This window comes from Notolepis coatsorum (assembly GCF_963971535.1).
Source record: "Notolepis coatsorum genome assembly, chromosome: 5".
Classification (NCBI taxonomy): Eukaryota; Metazoa; Chordata; class Actinopteri; order Aulopiformes; family Paralepididae; genus Notolepis; species Notolepis coatsorum.
This window is the reverse complement of record NC_140169.1, coordinates 97,393,727-97,417,512: the sequence shown is the minus strand read 5'-3', so window position 1 is coordinate 97,417,512 and position 23,786 is coordinate 97,393,727. Positions and strand designations below refer to the sequence as shown.

At 44.4% G+C, this 23,786-nt stretch overlaps 1 protein-coding gene across 1 annotated transcript; it reads left to right on the top strand.

The window, feature by feature from the left end:
* Positions 1-10,930: 10,930 nt before the first annotated feature.
* Positions 10,931-22,469, top strand: LOC311228281 (angiopoietin-related protein 3-like; the record flags this gene model as incomplete). Its single annotated transcript, XM_084314189.1, has 7 exons — positions 10,931-11,461; positions 13,922-14,029; positions 14,347-14,458; positions 15,299-15,412; positions 17,370-17,465; positions 17,637-17,915; positions 22,243-22,469. 7 exons carry the CDS (start codon positions 10,931-10,933, stop codon positions 22,467-22,469), a joined length of 1,467 nt encoding a protein of 488 aa, XP_084170315.1.
* Positions 22,470-23,786: the final 1,317 nt, after the last annotated feature.

Genomic DNA, 23,786 nt, shown 5'->3' with positions numbered 1-23,786 from the left:
TCCCGGACGAGAGGCCCTCCAGCCGCCGGACTAGGGACCGGTTCGGGAGAGCCGGAACGGAGGTGCGGCGGCGACGACCCCCGGAGCATGATCCCACGCAGGCCCCGGCGAAGACCACGGCGAGGACCAGGACGCAGATCACCGCGCAGAGCAGGACCAGATGGGGAGCCAGGATCCGTCGAGGAGCCGGGAGCCGGCACGGCAGCCGGACCAGGTGTAGAGGCCGGGCAGGGCGTGGAGACCGGACCGGTCTCGGCGGCGAGGCGTGGTGTATGATCCGGGGATGAGGAGCCAGGATCCGTCGAGGAGCCGGGAGCCGGCACGGCAGCCGGACCAGGTGTAGAGGCCGGGCAGGGCGTGGAGACCGGACCGGTCTCGGCGGCGAGGCGTGGTGTAGGATCCGGGGATGAGAAGCCAGGACCCAGAGGAGAGGCTGGACTGGGCGTGGAAGCTGGACCAGCTGTGGAGGCCTTGCTAGCCATACTAGCCTCTGGGGCTAGGCTAACTGTGGGCCCTGGACTCACAGTGGGAACTGTGCTAGCTGGGAATGCCTGGCTAGCTGCCGAGGCTAAGCTAACAGTCGGGGAGAGCCTAGCAGCTCCTGTCCTGATAGCCCTCCTAGGCCTGCTAGCTGCAGAGACCTGACTATCTTGGGACATCTGGTCTGTCTCAGTTACTAGGCTCACCCTGAACCTGGAGCCTAGTCTAGCAGTGAGCGTCTGGTTAGCTACTGTAGCGGGGCTAACAGACGGAGCTGTGCTAACTGGGGACGGCCGATTAGCTATAGGGACGGAGCTAACGGGCGGAGCTATGTTAGCTGTGGACGTCTGGCTAGCTGTATGAGCGGAGCTAACAGGTGGAGCTGTACCAACTGGAGACGTCTGGCCATCTATAGTGGCGGAGCTAACAGGCGGAGCTGTGCTAACTGATGACGGCCAGTTAGCTATTGACACGAAGCTAACGGGCGGAGCTATGTTAGCTGTGGACGTCTGGCTAGCTGTATGAGCGGAGCTAACGGGTGGAGCTGTACCAACTGGAGACGTCTGGCCATCTATAGTGGCGGAGCTAACAGGCAAAGCTGTGCTAACTGGGGACGGCCGATTAGCTATTGGCACGAAGCTAACGGGCGGGTTTGTGTTAGCTGTGGACGTCAGAACAGCGATGGACACCCGAACAGCCTCAACGGCTGTGGGGGGCTCTAGGCTGGCCGTAAGCCTGAGAACAGTCGGCAGGCTAGCTACCCTAGCCTCCGGCTTATGCTTCTCCATGAGGACAGCAATATGTTCAGCCATCTCCCACATCGCTGGCTGCAGTGTCGGATTCTCCGTGGCGACCTGGTCGATCTTCCGGAGCAGGAACCCCCACTTGGCCAGTGAGTAGTGCTTCATGTCTCCGGCCATCAGGCTCTGGACGACCCGAATGGTATCGCTTGCCCTGTTTGCTGTATTCATTACTGGTGGCGACATTCTGTTACGGTGGAGGTAGGTAGAATACAGTTTTGCAGAAAGGGAAAGGATTGGAGGAGGCAGAGACGAGGATTGAAGCTTGGAGAGGGAGTTTACTGTAGAATCCAGTGCAATACAAAGAACATACAGAAACTACTTAACAACCTGCTCAACAAAACAACAAACACTAACACTTACTATAGGAACATACAGAAACTACTTAAAAACCTGCTCAACAAAACAACAAACACTTACTATAGGATGACAGCACAATACGGCGTGGACAGGAAACGGGATTTACTTGAAACATGATCACAAAATGATTATAAATTAATTTGTTGCATATATTGCATATACTGTATTGATGTAAATTCAAAGACCTGCTCTTTCCCGTTTTTTCAGTTTAGTAGCAGTGACGCGCATATATATATATTAGGGATGCTCGATATTGTTTTTTTTACCGATACCGATATACCGATATTGTCCAACTCTTCATTTCCGATACCGATATCAACCGATACCGATATATGCAGGGTTTCCCCCCCAATTTTTTTTTATAATTTCAGGTAATTAACATTACATATCTCTTGTTGTGGAATTAACACAACATTATGCATACTTTTGACAATAAATAAAATCAGAATTTGTTCTTACTTGCTTGCCTGGGTAAATAAAGGTTATAGAAATGTAAAAAAAAAAAAAAAAAAAAAAAATGGAAAACCGATACCGATATTTTCCGATATCACATTTTTATGCCGATATCGTCCGATAATATCGGACATCCCTAATATATATATATATATATATATATATATATCGTGACGCAGACTACACAGGTGCTGAAATATTGCTATGCTATTGTGAGATTACAAAATCTGATGTAATATTACAGAGGATTTTGATTGCAATATTTTATTGTGAAATAATAATAATATAATGTGAAATCAAAGGATACTGTCTTTTTTACATGTATTTGTTGGGATATTACAGGGGGCCTTGATTACAATATGTTACTGTAAGATAATACTGTTAAATGTTGTGAAATGCTGGTTCATTTTTACAGTATAGCTATAACCCTGCTTGTGGTAGTAGAGGAACTATAGTAGCTAGCACCCTGCTTGTGGTAGTAGAGGAACTATAGTAGCTAGCACCCTGCTTGTGGTAGGAAGTAGAGGACCTATAGTACCTAGCACCCTGCTTGTGGTAGGAAGTAGAGGAACTATAATAGCACCCTGCTTGTGGTAGGAAGTAGAGGACCTATAGTATCTAGCACCCTGCTTGTGGTAGGAAGTAGAGTGACTATAGTACCTAGCACCCTGCTTGTGGTAGGAAGTCAGGGAACAGGTGGACATTGCTTCTGTCAGGCTGAGGGAGATTGATGGAGAGGGTTAGAGCACCAAACGGGAGGATTCTCTTACAGTGGAAGAAGAGGAAGACAGCTGTATCAGCATTCATTGGTCTGTGTGTGTGTGTGTGTGTGTGTGTGTGTGTGTGTGTGTGTGTGTGTGTGTGTGTGTGTGTGTGTGTGTGTGTGTGTGTGTGTGTGTGTGTGTGTGTGTGTGTGTGTGTGTGTGTGTGTGTGTGTGTGTGTGTGTGTGTGTGTGTGTGTGTGTGTGTGTCGGTGTCGGTGTGTGTGTGTGACGGTGTGTGTGTCGGTGTGTGTGTGTGTGTGTGTGTGTCGGTGTGTGTGTGTCTGTGTGTGTGAGAGAGAGAGAGAGAGAGAGAGAGAGAGAGAGAGAGAGAGAGAGAGAGAGAGAGAGAGAGAGAGAGAGAGAGAGAGAGAGAGAGATGTGTTTTTGTTGTGATTGAGAACAATAATATTATGTGTGGAGCCTCATACGTAGAGACAGTGAGTTTGTGTGGACCTGCAGTTCACCTGCAGTTCAGTGCTCACTGCTCTCTCTCTCTCTCTCTCTCTCTCTCTCTCTCTCTCTCTCTCTCTCTCTCTCTCTCTCTCTCTCTCTCTCTCTCTCTTCCCTTCTCCCGCTCTCTTTATTGATTAAGTAGGTTCAGGTGTGGTGTTCAGCGTGGCAGCTGATCTGACGTCTGTGGGCCTATTGCGTCGGGGATATAACCCCGCCCCAGATGTTGAGAGGCTGCCAGATCGTAAACTCTTGTTACCGGTTAGTCGTGTTACTTTGCTTGTGTTCCCTATTCTGATTCATCTAGTTGTTCGCCTGGATCTCATGTTCTTTGACCGTGCTTACTCTATGCTATCGTCCTCTCTCCCCAGCCTGCTTGGTGAAGTTCTGGAGACACTGGCTGGCTCACAAGTAGCTGCTCTGAACCCCCGCCTGTCTGACTCTCTTGCCCCCACGCACACCCTGGACTATATGAGTACCTTCCCCGTGTATCAACCCCTGCCTGGACACTGACCATTCTAATTAAATATACCCCCTTTGTCTGCACATTGGGTTCCAAACTAAACTGTGATAATGCCAGGCAACAGGAATATGCACATCTTGAACAGCCCATGGACTTTTTTGTTAGAAAACCAGTGGGTGTTTAGCAGTGTTAATTTAGTCAACAAAGATTATGACTAAATATGGTCATCAACGAAGCTTTTTCCCCTGACAACAACGAGATGGGACGTCACGTTAACACTAGCACAGCCATGGAGAAAATGTCACTGATTCCCGCCGGGAACGGGTCAGATGACCCGACAGCTTATATGAGAAATATGAGAAAAATAAACAGTGTAAACTATATAATTACCTCTGAATATAAAAATATGAGGTTTACCACAATGAAATGTAGGTTTGAGTGACATAAAAAAATATATATAATTTTTTTTATATATATATTATTAAAAAAATAATAATAATTTGGATGGAAGAGCCATACATTGACGGGCAAAGAGCCACATGCAGCTTGCGAGCCATGGGTTGGCCACCCATGCTCGCAAAGTGCTGTGACTTTCGTCTGTTCCAACGGCCCATTATGTGGAATAACGTTCTAATTACATTTTCCTGGAGTCATTTTGAAATTTCAGAAACCGTGCCAGATAAAACGGGTACTTTTAGGAAAAGTCATTGAGTGACAGAGCTGGAGCTCGACAGAGTGACGAGGATCCATTTATTGAAAATCTTTCGCCGTTGACTAAAGACTCACTTCTTCAACCATTATCTGAAATGATTAAAAAAAAAAAAAAAAAAAAAAAACTAACCCTGACTAACCTTACTGTCATGCACTTGTCCTAATAAACTAACCTACACTGTAACACGCAACACTTGATGAACATTGTTACTCAGCTGATAGAGTTGTACCCTTCTTGCTGTCTTGTCGTACAGAACTTGTAAGTCGCTTTGGATAAAAGCGTCAGCTAAATGACTAAATGTAAATGTAAATCCTTTACCAATAAATATAAAGTGTAAAGTGTGTTTAGGTGATCTAAAGTGTGGAGAGTGGGTGCTGCAGTGTGTTGTTTGTTTAAGTGAGTGTGTGCGTGTGGGTGATTGTGCTGTGTGCATTTGATGGTTGTTGCATAGTGTTTATTGTTCGTTGAGCAGCCTGATGGCCTGGGGATAGAAGCTTCTTCTGAGTCTTTCTGTGCTCGCCTTAAGACTCCGGTATCGCTTGCCTGACCGCAGCTGTTCAAAGAGGCAGTTGTTCGGGTGGCTGGAGTCCTTGATGATTCTCTTAGCCTTCCCCCTGCACCGCTTGTTGTAAATGTTCTGGAGGGTGGGAAGCCCCCCTCCAATTGTGCGTTCGGCTGAACGTGTCACTCTTTGTAGTCTGCTACGGTCTTGTGCAGTGCTATTCCCAAACCAGGAGGTGATGTTGCCAGTCAGGATGCTCTCTATTGTACATGAGTAGAAGTTCCTAAGGATCTTCTGACTGACTTGCAACTTCTTTAGGCGCCTGAGGAAGTAGAGGCGTTGTCGTGCCTTCTTCACAACACTGTCAATGTGTGTGGTCCATGTCAAGTCCTCGGATATGTGGGCTCCGAGGTACTTGAAACTGTTCACTCTCTCAACCGGTGCCCCGTCGATGCTGAGGGGGCTGTAGTCCTTGACCCCCGACCTCCTGAAGTCCACAATCATCTCTTTTGTTTTGCTGACGTTCAGGGAGAGGCAGTTCTCCTGACACCACTGTGACAGATTCTCTACCTCTTCCAGGTAGGCCCTCTCGTCGTTGGCAGAGATCAGGCCCACCACTACTGTGTCATCAGCAAATTTGATGATTGTGTTGTTGTTCCGCTGTGCCACGCAGTCATGTGTGTACAGGGAGTAGAGGAGGGGGCTCAGAACACAGCCCTGGGGGGCCCCTATGTTGAGCGTGATGGATGAGGAGGTGCAGTTGCCTGCTCTTACCACCTGGGGTCTGCCCGTCAGGAAGTCCAAGACCCACTGGCTATCCTACTACTCAGTGTCTGTGTACTACTACTCCCACAAGCAGGGATAATCCACCCTTTTACATATGTTTTTGTGAGACCTCTGGTTTCCCACCCCTAATGGGGTCACTACACTATGTTTGATATCACACACACACACACGCACGCACACACGCACGCACGCACGCACGCACGCACGCACACACGCACACACACACACACACACACACACCTTGGCACATCTATCAGATACACGCCCCCTTGCACTCTTTATGCCTCCGCATGCACCCTGACCCCTGACCCCAGAGTTGGATAAACATACAGTAACATCTATAGACTCCCTCCAGAGAGTATCTGGGGCTAACTGTGTCCACTGTCGGTGGAGGAAGTCGGGGGGTGTTTACCGTGTCCTCCTCCTATTATGTACTGTTAACATTTAACAGGGTTCACCGTTCACTACATGCGCGGGTGGATGAACGTATCGGGAGGGGGGGGGGGTGCGAATTAATCTCATTAAACCCTTTTCACTACCACACTACAGAAGGTTAGATTTAAAGAAACACAAAAACTATGTAAATAGTTTGATTAAAGGGGCGAAGAAGGGTTTTTTTAATGAAAAAATAACAGAGTTTAGGAACAACTCAAGGAAACTCTGGAGGACACTTAAAGAGGTAGGATACAGTAAGAAATTAAAGACTAAATCGGGCAATATCAGTTTAGAAATAGGAGACAAAATTTCAGCAGACAAATCAGAGGTGGCAGACTGTCTGAATAGCTATTTTACATCCATTGCAAAAACTATATCGGAAAAGATCCCAGCTAAACCCGGCAACAACATAGAGAGTGAAGTCCATAAATTCTACCTAGATCAGGGGGTTAAAGCAAATGCTTTTTCCTTTAGGAAAGTGACTGAGATGGAGGTCCAGGAAAAGCTTAAAAAACTTGACACCTCAAGGGCTACTGGATTAGACAACATCCCTGGTAAATTCTTGCAGGATGCTGCAGAAATCATTGCCCCATATGTAGCTCACATTACCAACCTAGCCATTGACACAGGAACATTTCCAAGCGAAGTGAAATCGGCAAGAGTTATTCCTCTCCACAAAAAGGGAAACAAATTGGAACCGGGTAACTACAGACCCATTTCCATCCTGGGCGTTCTATCAAAAACCATTGCGAGGCTAGTATATGAGCAAATAGATTTAAATATTTCTCCACTAATAACATCATGTACAAATACCAATCTGGTTTCAGGAGGTCCCACTCCACAGACACCTGCCTGCTGTTCCTCACAGATTACATCAGGAAAGAGGTAGACGAGGGAAAGTTCTGTGGAATGGTAATGTTAGACCTCCAGAAGGCATTTGATTCAGTGGATCACAACATCTTGTTAATGAAGCTTAGGGCCCTAGGCTTTAATGAGGCAGCTCAGAAATTGATTGGTTCCTACCTAACAGGGAGACAACAGGTGGTAGATATAAACGGAGTACTCTCCAGTCCTCGGACAGTAGAGTGCGGGGTCCCACAAGGGAGTGTTTTGGGTCCGCTCCTCTTTCTACTGTATATAAATGACCTGAAAGCAGCTTGCTCATGTGACCTTTTTTTATATGCAGATGACTCCGCCCTACTAGTGTCTCACAAAGACAAAAAAGTGGTTGAGCAGACATTGAGTGCAGAACTAGAGAAGGTTAGCGACTGGCTAGGCCACAACAAGCTGTCCCTCCACGTGGGGAAGACTGAGTCAATTTTATTCGGGTCAAAGGTCAGGCTCAGAAAATCGCCAGGTTTTAACATTAGAATAGGAGATACTGTTCTCACAGACAAAACATCTGTGAAATATCTCGGTTGCGTCCTGGAAAACAGCTTATCAGGGGAAAGCATGGCTCACCAAGCACTTACAAAGATAAATAACAGGACTAGATACCTAGCCAGAATCTCACATTTTTTAGATCAGTCAGCGGTGAAGATTCTTGCTGGAGCTCTCATACAGTGTCACTATGACTATGCGTGTGGCTCCTGGTACAACAGTGCCCCCAAAAGTCAGAAAATAAAACTACAGACATCTCAAAACAAGCTAATCAGGGTAATACTAAGGCTACCTGCTCGAACCCACCTTGACCCATCTCACTTTGAGGTCATGAGATGGCTTAAGGTGGAAGACAGAGTAAACCAGATAGGGATGTGCCTAGTCCACAGAATAGTGCATGGGGTAGTGCCAGTGTACTTTAACAACTACTTCAACCGAATCAGAGACACCCATGCTTACCAAACAAGGCGCAGCTCAACTGACTTTGTGCCAGTCAGATTCAGGAGCTGTATGGGGAAGGAGTCATTTTTATATTCAGCAGCTGTCTATTGGAATAGTCTGCCCAGTGAACTGAAAACCATAGACAGTGCCGTTAGATTCAAGTCCAGCCTGAAGACATGGCTCAAAAGGGACTATACCTAGACACTTAGCTTAAGGCACCCTTGCATGTTGTATGAGTCTGTATGTATATAAATGTTAAATGGTTTATGTGATGTGTTGAACTTGTGATGTCACGTTTTGTATGATGCATGTTTTAAGCATCACATTCCCCCACCCCCCTACAAGGACCACAATGGAAATAAGCTCTGAGCTTTTTTGTGTTTCATCCTTGGCAGTATATCCCGACTGTGCTCTTCTGTCACATGTTTATTTTTTATATTGTCAAATAAAGTCATTCATTCATTCATTCACCCCTTTACTATCACACTACAGATGGCGTAGTAGTGTGATAGTAAAGGGTTAACCTCCTGTAGTGTGGCAGTGAAAGGGTTAAACCTTCTGTATTGTCGCAGTGAAAGGGTTAACCGTTTGGTAGTGTGGTAGTGAAAGGGTTAAAGTTGCAAAAGGACCCATCAAAACAACCGTTAGATTTTCTCACAATAGGGAGGTGTGCGTCTATACTTTCCGTAGCCGCATTTCTGGCGAACGCTCTCTGATTGGCCACTGACTGACGCTCTCTGATTGGCCACTGACATGGTTGCCCAATCGCGTGACGAGCTGTGTCTTTGCCCATTTCCGCGTCGAACAGCCTGCAAACTACCTGCCGTTCTATCGCCATGCTCTAAGACAAACTCTAACCATAACCAACTTCGAAAGAGTGCCTAAGCTTAACCGTCGAAAGAACTTGCCGTCACGCTCTAAGACAAACTCTAACCTTAACCAACTTCGAAATAGTGCCTAAGCTTAACCAGTGTAGAAACAGGCGTCGGCCAATCAGAGAGCGTCTCCGAGAAATGCGGCTACGGAAAAAAATAACGCGGGAGGTGTAGTGGTTACTTCCTGGTCTATAGGGAGGTGTAGTGGTTACTTCCTGGTCTATAGGGAGGTGTAGTGGTTACTTCCTGCCTTCCTGGTCTATAGGGAGGTGTAGTGGTTACCTCATTGCCGTTTTTCGTGTTCCACCCTCTGTCCAACCCAATGCATTTCCCCATTGCCCATTTCTAAATCGTCTCGTTTAAAACAAATAAAGCATTAACATTGGCATGGTGTACCTTTCTGTGCATATTCACAATCTATAGCTCAACATGAAAATATTCGCAATTAATCAATTAAGCGGAATTTTATTTCAACCAAATATGCTTAAACAATAATGTTAGTGATAGAAGGGAACTCATTTTGTGCAAAAGTGGAACGTTTTTCTATTTCCATGCGGCAGAATTGTTACAGTAGCCGATAATCCATTTTCCCAATGATAAATCCCTATACGGGTGGAACAACCAGTGACGTCAGACTACACCTCTCTATAGGGTGAGATACCCAAAGTATAGTTTTGCATAATGGTCTACCTACAGCTGCGTTGGTGATACTGGACTAAAGGCAGTTATTAATGTACCATAATAAGCAGCATTTTAATTCTAAGGCTCTAAGGTCAAGAAGAGAACTCAAAAGTCAAAGGAAAGGTGCGTAATCCTTTAAAGACAGTATTATTAGCACGGCCGGGTAGCGCAGTGGACTAAGCGTCTGTCTACCACCACAGAGCCAGTGGGATCGAATCCAGCTGTGGTGCCTCCGGTTTGGCCGACCGTCCATACTAACACGATTGGCAGTGTTAGCAGGTGGGAAGCCGGCGAGGGTGGGTCCTGCTCGTTGTAAAACAGCGACTCCTACAGTTCGGTCAGGGCGCCTGCACAGCAAGGGAAGGATCTAGGAGAGGTAGTGTGACCTTCCACATGTTACACTCTCCCAGTGAGAGTCCGCGCTGCCAGGTGAAAAGAAGCGGTGGGCTGGGTACACATGTGTCGGAGGAAGCATGTGATAGTGTATGTCATATATGTCCAGATGAATTGAAAATGGGGGACCCTGATGTAAACAAGACGAAAGTCTTTCTCTGGTCTGCATCCCCTTAACAATTGTGTGTATTGAGCTGTACTGTATTGTACCCATTCTGCAATCTGTTAATAAAGTTTTCAATCAATCAATCAATCAATAGTCTCCGCCCTGCCAGACAGATGGTAGGGGGTAGAGTGCGCAACGACCGGGAAGGGGATTGGGAATTGGCATAACGACTAACATTGGGAGGGGAGAAAAACGGAAAAAGAAGGGAGAAAAAAGAATAAAAAAAATAAATAAAAATACAGTATTATTTTCCTACTCTCTCTCCCTTTGAGACAACGACGACAACAACAAAACTAAAAAGGGGGGAACGTACGGAAGTTACCTCCACAGCATAGCTTGTGTTACGTTCCGTGGGTGTGTGGCTATGTCGTTGTAGGTCAAGGTCATTGTAGGTCGTTGTAGGTCAAGGTCAGGCTAGGTTGTTGTTGTAGGTCAAGGTCAGGCTAGGTTGTTGTTGTAGGTCAAGGTCAGGCTAGGTTGTTGTAGGTCACGCTTCTGAATCAATACTATATTTACATGGGGTCATGTGCCCTTTGTTTAAAAATAGACCAGTCGTGTAACATAACAATACCATAGTAGTCCATTTTAGGATGTTGCTGTTGTCAGGTAGAAAGACCGTCTGCGGGAGGAGGAGGTCACATCCCAATAGCAGACCTGTTAATCAGTGACCTCGTTCCACAGGCAGCCTATAAATAGCCCCGGGGTCTGGTCCAGTTCGGGGGGAGAGGCACTTCAAAGACCCGTTTGACACACAGAGGATTTGAAGCTCAAGCAGGAATCCATCGAAACATGAAGCCGCCGACGACACTGACGCTGCTGCTTGTCCTCCTCGCCTCCTCTCCTTGTGCGTCCGTCCTCTCCGACGCAGAGCAGCTCCCCGCGCCGCCGCAGCCCGAGGTGAAGCCCCGCCGCGGTGAAGAAGCCCGGTCCACCTTCGCGGAGCTGGACGACGTGCATCTCCTGGCCAACGGTCTGCTGCAGCTGGGCCAGGGCCTGCGGGACTTCGTGCACAAGACGAAGAGTCAGATCAACGAGATCTTCCAGAAGATCAACATCTTCGACCGCTCCTTCTACCGGCTGTCCGCGCTGGCCAGCGAGATCAAGGAGGAAGAGGAGGAGCTGAAGAAGACCACGGCGGTGCTGAAGGCCAGCAACGACGAGATCAAGAGCCTGTCGCTGGAGGTGAACTCCAAGGTGGAGAGCGTCCTGAAGGAGCGCAGCGAGCTGCAGAGTAAAGTGGGCCGCCTGGAGGAGAGGCTGAGCAGCCTGTCCCGGAGTGTGGCGACCACGGAGCGGCTGGCGGACATCACTGCCCTCCAGGTGAGTCACCTGAGATAAGATAAGATGAGATAGTCCTTTATTTAGGGCTGACCTTCAAAGTTTTTTTTCTTCCAAAAAAAATTTATAAAAAAATTATAAATACATTTTTTTTTTTTTTTAATTATGTTTTTTTATTTGTTTTTATGTTGTGGGACTTGTACAGCACTTTGTTCAACTTTTGTCAGTGCTGTAAAGTTTAAACCTTTTTAAATCATAGACAAACGAAACACTTTGCTTTCATGAAATATTGTAAGCCGTCATTTGAGGCTTTATAAAAGCAGCACAATGAACACAAATCTGTCAGTGCCGAGTCCGACCTCATCTTAAATAACAAACAGCATTGCTTGTTGTAGTTAACAAAGAGAGGTAGAGTTGATTTTGCACATACAAAAAAAAGATTTTTTTTAATGATATATAAAAGAATTATTTTCATATTCGAATCCCATGCCCATCGAACGAAGCTTTGAAGTATTTAAGACAGCCCTACCTTTATTGATACCCTTGGGGAAATTCGGGTGTCAAAGCAGCATGGGGGGGAAGGGGGGGTACAGGGTGGGGGATGCATAGCTTCACAGTACAAATACAATATAAATATAAAACATAATAATAAAGTAATGTAAAAAGTAGTGCTGTCAGGCGATTACAATTTTTTTATCTAATTAATTACAGGATTTGTAATTAATTAATCTAATTAATCGCAGTTTAATCGCATAACCATTTTTAGGCCTGATATTCTATATTCTATAATCATATTTCAAATGGCATGTGTCCGGATGGCAGAATTCAGTACTGTATCTACAAATCCTTCTGTTTAATCATCTTCCATTTATTCATTTGCTTCGATTTTTCAGGTCTGGTACATTTTAGCATGGTGTTATTCACAGTCAAAGATAAAACAAAATTTAATTGATATTCTCATTTGGTTCATTTCAATTTACTCAAGCCTAGTAGCAGACACAGTATTTCTGACACCGGGAATACATTCCCTGAGATCCATAGATGTCCCTAGAATCAGATACCAAGAACATGCAAATGAACCATATTAATTTTTTTATAAATTTTGAGTTAATTTTCATAACGCGATAATTTGCTGTGTAATTAATGAATCTAATTAACGCGATAAACTGACATCCCTAGTAAAAAGTAATATAAAATAAAGTAATATAAACTATAAAATAGTAATATAAAAGTACAAACACAAGATAGTCCATGGTGAGAGTCCAGTGGTGAGTCTATAGTGCAGTGGTTCCCAAACTGTGGTGCGCGCACCCCTTGTGGTGCGCGAGCGCCCTCTAGGTGGTGCGTGACATGAAAAGGAATACAATACAATTTCATAAAAATCTTAGTCAAACCTTTAGTATTATGGATATTCAACATGCTGGCAGAGTACATGCATCCATGTTGTTGTGAACATTTTAATTAAATAAAGAAATTCCCTATCCATAGTCGCCATGGGAAGAGATAAAATAAAAAATGTAATCTGTGCACGGAGACCAGCAACAATTTGTTCTAACAGAAACCCATTGGGGGGTGCGTCAGCTAGGTCGAGAGGTGACAGGGGGTGCACGGCCAAAAAAGTTTGGGAACCGCTGCTCTAGTGCAAAGAATCAAGATAGTCGGTGATGATGATGTGAGTCTCTAGTTCTTGAGTCCCGAGTTGTGACAGTGATAGTTCTGCCAACCTGCTCTCGTAGCTCTGTGTGTGTAGGTCTGTGTGTGTATCTCTGTGTGTGTATCTCTGTGTGTGTAGCTCTGTGTGTGTATCTCTGTGTGTGTGTAGCTGTGTGCATAGCTCTGTGTGTGTAGCTCTGTGTGTGTAGCTCTGTGTGTGTAGCTCTGTGTGTGTAGCTCTGTGTGTGTATCTCTGTGTGTGTATCTCTGTGTGTGTAGCTCTGTGTGTGTATCTCTGTGTGTGTATCTCTGTGTGTGTAGCTCTGTGGTGCAAAGCTAAGAAAATCATGAATATTGATTTGGGGGGAGAAAAAATAAACGATACGTTTTTGAAATGCTAAATATCATATTTACTATATTATACTAAGTATAGTCGTTAGTCATTAATGTATGGAACTCGTAGAAAACCCATACAAACACACATGGATGTTAAGGCTGTTAAGGCCTCATGCTGTACGTTGACCGAGTTTGTGTCGTTTTGTGCTCAGCTCAGCTCAGCTAGTACTTTGCATGCTGTGTCAAGGCCTGTAACTCCAGCTCATCCAGGAAACAGCGACAGCACGGTGACCAACTGTAGTTATGCAAATCATTGTTGCTATGCAAGTCACTGTATTTATGCAAGTCACTGTATTTATGCAAGTCACTGTAGTTATGCAAGTCACTGTATTTATGCAAGTCACTTGTGCTCAGCTCAGCTAGTACTTTGCATGCTGTGTGTAAAGGACATTTGATTCCACCGTGGACATTAATTAGGTCTTGGGAATATGTTGGACATGTTGTGCCCATCAGAATGTGATCCGCAGCCAGGAGGACAGCATCACGGAGCTGCTGAGGGCCGTGCGGGAGCAGAGTGAGCAGCTCGACCACCAGAGGATCAAGATCAAGAGCCTGGAGAAGGTACTGGATGCCTTTCCCTCTGTGTGCTATACTGTATCTTACTCTGGAGTCCAGGTGAAGACCTTGATGGCCTTTCATAAAAAAAAGAAACGTTTGTAATAAACCGAACCGTTTGTAAATCCATCAATATTTCAGCGAGTTAAAGAGTATTTTTGTTTGTGCAGATCACACCACCTTAAAGCAGTAGTCCACTCAAGCAAGATGGCCACTGGTGAACTACGCGGGAGACTCCGCCTTGAGCCATCTAGTGTTTATATATATATCTATGATAAAACGTGTTCTTGTTGTTCCATAACGATATTCGTATCCTTCTCAAGTTCACATTTTCCCAAGAGACGATCGAGAGGTCCACGGATGTCTTTGACCCTGAAGTGCCGAGTCTGACCCCTTATCTCGCCGCAGACTCCCAAAGCAGTTCAGAAATAAAAGGTAATGGGATCCGTATCACGTTCTTTTACCTGAGAAAGACATTGAGTGACACCAGGAGATATAACCCATCGTCAGGGGTGTAAAAAGTACCCAGAAATGATACCTAAGTGAAAGTATGGGTATACCGTCTCAAAATCGTACTCAAGTAAAAGTCAGAGTATCTGGCTAAAAACACACTTGAGTAAAAGTCTAAAAGTTTCTACTTTTAAATGTACTTAAGTACTAAAAAGTAAAAGTAAAAACCTTTTTTCTGACTGTCTATTCTTCTTTTTTTTTTTTTTTTTTTTTTTTTTTACTTTTTTCCCGGCCCTTTTTTGAGGGCACTCCATCCACCCCCCCCCTCTTCGGGGGACAACTTTATTATTTATTATCTGTCTATTCTTCTGATAGCAGGTGTTTAATCAAAGATCCCCGCTTTCTAGTCTTGCACAAGGACCAATCAGCATGGGTATGGGCGGGTTAATTTTCCATTGATGGGGATTTGATTGGCTGTTTTTAAATAAAGTGCAGCCGCAGGAATAATAACGTTAACGTTAGTTCGGCCAGAGAAACAAATATACTAATTAAAATAGTTGGACCTGCAAGATTTGTACTTTGTACTTATAGGTCTGCATTTTAAATGTAAGGAGTAAAAAGTATGTTTTTTTGTCTCTGAAATGTAATTGAGTAAAAGTACAAGTATACAAACCTAATAATACTCGAGTAAACTACAAATACCCCAAAACAGTACTTACTTAAGTATTGTAACAAAGTACAATTACTCAAGTACTTTACACCCCTGCCCATCGTTCATTCGGAGCTTTTGAATGACAGCGTTGCACGTGGTTATCTGTCCACCAGATCTGCCGTCAGACTGCAGTGACCTGTTCAACAGAGGCGAGCGTGCCAGTGGCATCTACGCCGTCAGACCCACTGGATCAGAAGCATTCATGGTCTTCTGTGACATGAACAAAGGTAAGCCCTCCAGGAATCCAGTACAAAATGGTTCTTACTCACTGTTACTTGTATGATCATTTGAAATGAGGTCAAGGTCAAGGTCAACTTTATTTATATATAGCACATTTAAAATCAACCGAAGTTGTACCTGTACAATACAAAAACAGAAATACTAAAAGAAGTACAAAATACAGTATACACACAAAGTCATATAACTACAATAAAGGACCACGTAGTAGACAATACAATACAATTACGAGCAGTGCCGTCTGGGAGAAATGCGAGGCCCTGTGCGAGATTTAAATGCGAGCCCCCCCCCCCCCTAAAGGTACAAAAAAATATAATAATAATAATAAAAATATAACAATACAAAATATATATATATTTAATACATAAAAAAAAAAAAAGTGCATACAGTCAACATATTCTTAAATAATAGCACTGCCCGAGGCTGGGCATATGATACAGTCAACGTATTCTTAAATAATAGTTACTGCCAGTCGTACACCTGGCAGTAACAGGGAAATGCATAAAACACCCCTGGAACCTGATAAACAAGCTTAAAGCCAGGTTAATTTTTCAAGCACGACATGCAGATTTGCAGTTTTGCCTTATTTGAATCGAACTCTATAAGCTTAGTACACACGTCACAAACTGCACGAGCACAGTGTGAGCAGACCCTTGCATGATGCAACACCCCGAGTGAGAGAGAGAGAGAGAGAGAGAGAGAGAGAGAGAGAGAGAGAAGAGAGAGAGAGAGAGAGAGAGAGAGAGAGAGAGAGAGAGAGAGAGAGAGAGAGAGAGAGAGAGAGAGAGAGAGAGAGAGCGAGAGAGAGACGGAGAGAGAGAGAGAGAGAGAGAGAGAGAGAGAGAGAGAGAGAGAGAGAGAGAGAGAGAGAGAGAGAGAGAGCAAGAGAGAAAGCGCGAGAAAGAGACAGAGAGAGATAGAGCAAGAGAGAGAGAGAGAGAGAGAGAGAGAGAGAGAGAGAGAGAGAGAGAGAGAGAGAGAGAGAGAGAGAGAGAGAGAGAGAGAGAGATCCACGGCGGGAACAGAATAGATTGCATTAAAAACTCACCAAACGTCCAAGAGGAAGGAGACAACCGTGGAGTTGACAAAGTTCACCAGTCCATATTGTCCCCCCCCGTTGGGATGAACTTGGGAGTCTGTTCCTAGTTTATCTGCCACATGTTAGCACTCAATAACGTAGCTAACGCTAGTTAGCTGTCCCTGCCTTTAGCTAAGCCGACATGGCTAGCCTGACTGAACTTTCTAACATGCAACAACTTTCATCTTCAGTCCATCTGCCGAACGTCCTCTTCGTCTTGGCATAACCTAATCACTATACTTGGTATTGATAAGCTTACGGCACGCAGAGTTATTTCTTCTGCTCCGATGCTGCACAGCGCTCCGAATAGTCAGACCCCGGCCGTACCTGTAACCCCTCCCCTCGTTGAAACCAATAGTATATCTGCAGAGCCGCAGAGCTCCAATAGTGTATCTGCAGAGCCGCAGAGCTCCAATAGTATATCTGCAGAGCTGCAGAGCCCGGAACAAGTCAGACACATTCTACAAACGTGTCTAATGTGAAATATATAAGCATGTAAGCAAAACTGGATTTTAAGTCTGTGATGGAAAGTGATTGTTAACATTATATTTTTTTATTTAAATTAAAAAAAGTATTATTATATATATATATATTTTTAGGCCCCCCTCCCCGCAAGGCCCTGTGTGACCGCACTGCTCGCACACCCCTTGAGGCGGCCCTGAGAGGAATACTTGTAGACTCAATATTTGTACTGTAGACTCAAATGACATGCGTATTCCATGTAATTGTAGGCCACATAGTTGAGTATATACACAGTTCTCGTTTCAAATCGTGGACAATCGAAGAGAATACAGGTTTACAAGCATTTAAATTCAACGTCCTGGTTAAATAATCTGCTACCTCTCCGTCTTTCTCTCTCTCTCTTTCAGATGGAGGGGCGACTGTCATCCAGAGACGGACAGACGGCTCTGTGAACTTTGACCAGATCTGGGAGGAGTATGAAAACGGATTCGGTGATTTTCAAGGTCAGTAACTCCAGCTCATCCAAGAAACGGCTCGGTTAGTAAAGGGCTAACCTTCCGTATTGTCACAGTGAAAGGGCTAACCTTCTGCCGTTTGGCAGTGAAGGGGTTAAATAGTTGACCCGCTGGTCGTCTGGCTGTAAGCGCCTTGTTGATCTCTCTCTCCCACCACAGGTGACTTCTGGCTGGGCCTGAAGAAGATCCACTCCCTGCAGGCCTCTCGGGGTCCCTCTCTCCTCCGCGTCCAGCTGGAGGACTGGCGGCAGGGCAAACACCTCATCGACTACAGCTTCTCCCTGGAGGGTCCCGAGAGCAGCTACACCATCCACCTCGCACGGCCGTCCGGGGATCTGCCCGACGCCATGATGACCAACCACACGGGGATGATGTTCTCCACCAAGGACCGGGACAACGACAACCACCAGGACTCCAACTGTGCTCACGAGTACACAGGTAGGAGGACCGGCGGTCAGTCACACCGACGATGAGTCAAATACAAAACGCTGCATTCCGTGCCAAAATGATCTATGAGAGTTTTCGGAACCCCCGAGTCTGACCAGAATGATTTCGACTTCGGTTTAGTTTAGTTTACTCCGTTTATTTGATCAGGGACAGTGCATATCAATCAACAGTTTATACATTTATAAGTGAATACAAATAAAAAAAAAAACACTGTAAATATGCCAACATTAGCAGGGTTGCTAGTTTTCAGTTGTAGTCCCTGAGCTAGATGTTTAAGCCAAAAAAAATTAATAAAAAAATAGAAGGATATTTTGTATTTTATTTTTTTATTATTTTTTAAACACACATATAAACAAACATGACAACACACGATAAGATACACAAGCATTAATACACAGTGTATATCCAACGAAATTACCATTTATACCAATGTCTTATACAGGATATACCCCTAATACCTGTTATCTAAAAACCTACACACATATGCTCCAGCTCGAACCCCCCCCCTCCCGGACCCCTCTTTGGATAGTACAGTACCTCCATTATCCCTCGCTCCTAACCAGACACTACCATTATACGCTAGCTTTTATTCTCTCCACCACTTCTAACCACATTGTCATTTTGGATTCATTGAGACCCAGAATTCTTGCTGTAGATATTTCTTGATAAATCACATCGAGATATGTAAGAAACCAAACTTTCCGGCACATTTTTTCCGGTTGAAACCAGCGTAATGCAAAATTTGCAGATATAACTACCATTAGAGCACAACAAGTACTTGAAACAGACCCTAAAAAAATAAACGATACATTCAAAGAATTCTACTCCGACTTATATAAATCAGAAACGACCTTCGATCAAAACAAAATGGACACATATCTTAACCAAATTATTCTCCCTAAACTTTCAGAGGATGACGCTAAACAGTTAGAAACACCGATCACACTAGAGGAACTCAAGAAGGCCATATCCGAAATGCAAAGTGGTAAGGCTCCTGGAAGAGACGGTATCCCACCAGAAATGTACCTTTCTTGTTGGGACATAATTGGACCCTTATTACTAAATATGATCTTATACTCGGTCAAGGAGGGGAACTTCCATAAGAATGACAATATTGCACTCATAACAGTCCTCCTTAAAAAAGACAAAGACCCCAACGAGTGCGGTAGTTATAGACCTTTAAGCCTCCTCGGAACCGATATCAAACTGTACTCTAAGGTATTAGCCATCAGATTACAAAAGCATATGACGTCTTTAGTTCATCCGGACCAAACTGGCTTCATAAGAGGCCGCCTGATCACTGATAACATAAGACGAATACTGCACGTACTAGATGCCGACAAGGACGACACCATACCTAAGGCGATGCTGTCCCTGGATGCTATGAAAGCCTTTGACAGGCTGGAATGGTCGTATCTATGGGCAGTATTAGAAAGGATGGGGTTAGGAAAAGGATTCATTGATATGATTAAAGTATTATACAAAGACCCATCGGCCATGATTACAACAGGTACAATCATCTCCAAAATCTTTCCGGTATCACGCTCAGCCAGACAGGGTTGCCCTCTTAGTCTCGGACTATTCGATCTATCATTAGAGCCTTTAGCACAATATATAAGACAATCCCAATCCATAGAACCAATCGTAATCAAGGGCACACAACATAAAATTTGTTTATATGCGGACGACGTAATATTATTCATGCAAAACCCCAACACCACATTGCCTCATCTGCTCAAGTTGATTGAGAACTTTGGTGATTTATCGGGATTTAAGATAAATTGGCCGAAGTCGGCTTTCCTTCCACTTAACACCCCTGCAAAAAAAGATATAACCCTCCCAGGAGAGATACCTATGGTAAAACATTTTAGATGCTTGGGAGTGGAAATATTCCCCACCATAAGACAAACGGTGAAGCACAATTACACAAAAATCCAAAACAAAATCAAAGACGACCTTGATAGGTGGGCAAAACTTAAAAACTCAGTACAGGCACGGATATCAATAGTTAAGATGGATGTACTACCTAGAATCAACTTCTTCAGTTCAATGCTACCGTTACCCCCTCCAGAGGGTTACTGGAAAAGATTACACTCCTCCACATACAAATTTATTTGGAATAATAAACCACCACGTATAAAAAGATCCACCGCACAGAGAAATAAAGCAGACGGTGGCATGGCATTTCCAGATTTTTTCCACTATTTTAAGGCGTACACATTAAGACCATTGACAACATGGTTTGATCCCCAAGCATTAGTATCCTGGAGAAAATTAGAAGAAAACATAGTAGCCCCACATAGACTGAAGGACATAGCATACACTAAACTACCAATCAAGCACTGTGAACAGAAATTTGGCCCCATAATTACTCGTGCGATCCGGATATGGCGTGAAACACAAAAAAAATATCCTAACCCACATAAATGGCACAATCATACTCCCTTATTCAATAACAAGGCACTCTTAATTGAAAAACTACCTATAAGATTCCCTATATGGGAAGAGCAAGGCATACACTCATTAGGGGATGTTTTTAACAAACAGGGTTTTTGTAGTTATAGAGAAATATGCAAAAAATTTAATTTCACCAAGTCCACATGGCTTTTTAACATACAGTTACGGCTATGTTTGAAGTCTCACAGTGTTCCATTAGACATACCAATTGAACACCACAGATACCACAAATTCTTCTATGAAAGAGAGACATCGAGAGGTTTTGTTTCAGATTTTTATCATCAATTACTAACGTCCTCGTATGAAACCCTCCAACTAGACTCTGCCTGGAGGAGAGATATACCAGACCTGGAAAGTGACTTTGATTGGCAAGGAGCCTGGGCAAATGTCCGACTTACATCAAGGAACCCGGACCATCAACAAATCAATCTTAACTATATTCACAAGACATACTTGACTCCTATAAGACTGAACAGAATGGGTCTTAAACAAGACTCCAAATGCTCCCAATGTACAAATGGGGACGAAGGGACATTTATGCACATGTATTGGGACTGCCCACCAGTTAAGACATTCTGGAAAGATGTGACCCAACAATTATCAAAACTCGTATCTTGGAATATACCTGTACACCCCTCTGTATTACTATTGAATGATGTTTTTGAGTTTGCAGTAAATCCACAGCTAAAGAGATTGGTTTTATCGGGTATCACAGTAGCTAAAAAGCTGATCGCATCACGCTGGTTTCAACCGGAAAAAATGTGCCGGAAAGTGTGGTTTCTTACATATCTCGATGTGATTTATCTAGAAATATCTACAGCAAGAATTCTGGGTCTCAATGAATCCAAAATGTCAATGTGGTTAGAAGTGGTGGAGAGAATAAAAGCTAGCTTATAATGGTAGTGTCTGGTTAGGAGCGAGGGATAATGGAGGTACTATCCAAGGAGGGGTCCGGGAGGGGGGGGTTCGAGCTGGAGCATATGTGTGTAGGTTTTTAGATAACAGGTATTAGGGGTATATCCTATATAAGACAATTAACTAAAATGTGATTTCATTGGATGTGCACTGACAACTAATGCTTGTATATCTTATCGTGTGTTGTCATGTTTGTATATGTGTTTGTTTAAAAAATAATAAAAAAATAAAATACAAAGAAACCAGCGTGATGCGATCAGCTTTTTAGCTACTGTGATACCCGATAAAACCAATCTCTTTAGCTGTGGATGTACTGCAAACTCAAAAACATCATTCAATAGTAATACAGAGGGGTGTACAGGTATATTCCAAGATAAGAGTTTTGATAATTGACTCCAACTGTGCTCATGAGTACACAGGTAGGAGGACCGGCGGTCAGTCACACCGACGATGAGTCAAATACAAAACGCTGCATTCCGTGCCAAAATGATCTATGAGAGTTTTCGGAACCCCCGAGTCTGACCAGAATGATTTCGCCTTCGGTTTAGTTTAGTTTACTCCGTTTATTTGATCAGGGACAGTGCATATCAATCAACAGTTTATACATTTATAAGTGAATATAAATTTAAAAAAAAAACACTGTAAATATGCCAACATTAGCAGGGTTGCTAGTTTTCAGTTGTAGTCCCTGAGCTAGATGTTTAAGCCAAATTTTTTTTATAAAAAAATAGAAGGATATTAAAGCTAATATAAAAACAGTTTCTGTACATTCACTCACTAGGCATTCGTGCATCTATATAAAAAATAAAATAAAACAATGTACAGGGACAGGATCAGATCCTCTCTCTACAAGGCCGTTTAATGTAATGCTCTGCAAAGGAGGTATTGATCTCGATGGATCCTTTTTCTCCAACCAATTGCATCTGCACTTGTGGCATTTTTCCAGGTGGCTGGTGGTTCAACGCCTGCGGAGAGACAAACCTGAACGGGCGGTACGTCCACGTGAGGCCGAAGAGTCGCTGGGAGCGCCGGCGGGGGATCCACTGGCGGCCCAGTCGCCGGGCGTCCTACTCGCTCCGCTTCGCCCAGATGTCCGTCCTGCCTGCGGCCGCCGCGCCCGGTCCCGCCAGCCCGACCTCAGCCTCCTCCTACGAGACGGGCAACTTCCTGTGAACTAATGGAGACTGATGATTACGACACCGTTGAGAAGATGATCGTATATAGGGAGACACCCGAGTGAATATCGATATCGCATCATGTGAATTATCATCTCGGGGCTCTTGGCATACGTTCATTTAGACGGCCATGGTTTAGCGAGGCGTGGAGAGACAGGCGGACTCGTTCAAAGATAAGATTAAAGCAGGCGGCTGGGTGGTGCAGCGGACATTGCGCTCGTCACCAACGCACGATACACCGGTATCGAATCCGGCTGTCGGCGTTGTATCCGGCTTGGGCCGGCCGTCATACTGACTCAATTGGCAGAGTTAGCGGGTGGGAAGTCGAAGGGTGGTAGTCTGGACGTTGTAAACAGCGACTCCTACAGGTCGGTTGGGGCGCCTGCACAGCAGAGACAGGAAAATGGTGGGGGTAGTGTGAGCCTCCCACACGTTACTCCTCGCCAAATGAGCTGGTGAAAAGATGCGACTGGCTGCCTACACATGTATCGGAGGGGACATGCGATGGGCTTCTATCCTCCCTACAACCGGCCAGTGGGGGGCACATGTGAGCAACGTTCAAGACAGGGGAGGGGAGAATTGGTACGGCTAAATTGGGATGGGAGAAAAAGAGAAAAAGAGAAAAAGTGGATAAAAAAAAGAAAGATACGATTAAAGTGCATTCGATAGGGGCCACCGTATCATCTGTATCTCTGAGTCACTTTTGTGTCCTGAATCACAGAGCTGGCCAAGAACGGCAGGAAGAGGAGAGTTCTTCCCCTTTTAACCATCACGAGGTCGAGGGCCGTGACCACCATCTACAAAGGAATAGCCAAACCCAGAAGAGATATACTAAATTAGTAACCTGAGACTGAGAGTTGAACTGATTGCGAAGTCGTCGAACATAAGATGTAATTTCGGCCCCACAGTAAGAGTTCAGCATGTTGGGGAGCAGCCCCTCCACACAGTCACCATGACCCTCAGCATGCATACACCTCGAGCATCTCTCTGTACATATTGCATTTTTGATACATAAAACACTTATTTTACATACCGTAAATCCTCTAATAGAGGAGGGACCTCCAATAAAGGAGGGGCCTCTTATAATGGCCTGGGGTTTGATGCATTTAGACAAACACAGGCCGGTCTCTAATATAAGGTCGCAAAAAAAAGTTTTTTTTTTATTTTTCGTGCCGTGATATAGAATGAGATAAACTCTTGCCAATGGAAATCAAGTGCTGCCTCCCGCTACACTGACATACATTAACGTTTCCCTCTGGTTAGCTTTAGCGCTAGCCGCTAGCTAACGTTGTCATAATATCTAGATCTGTGGTGT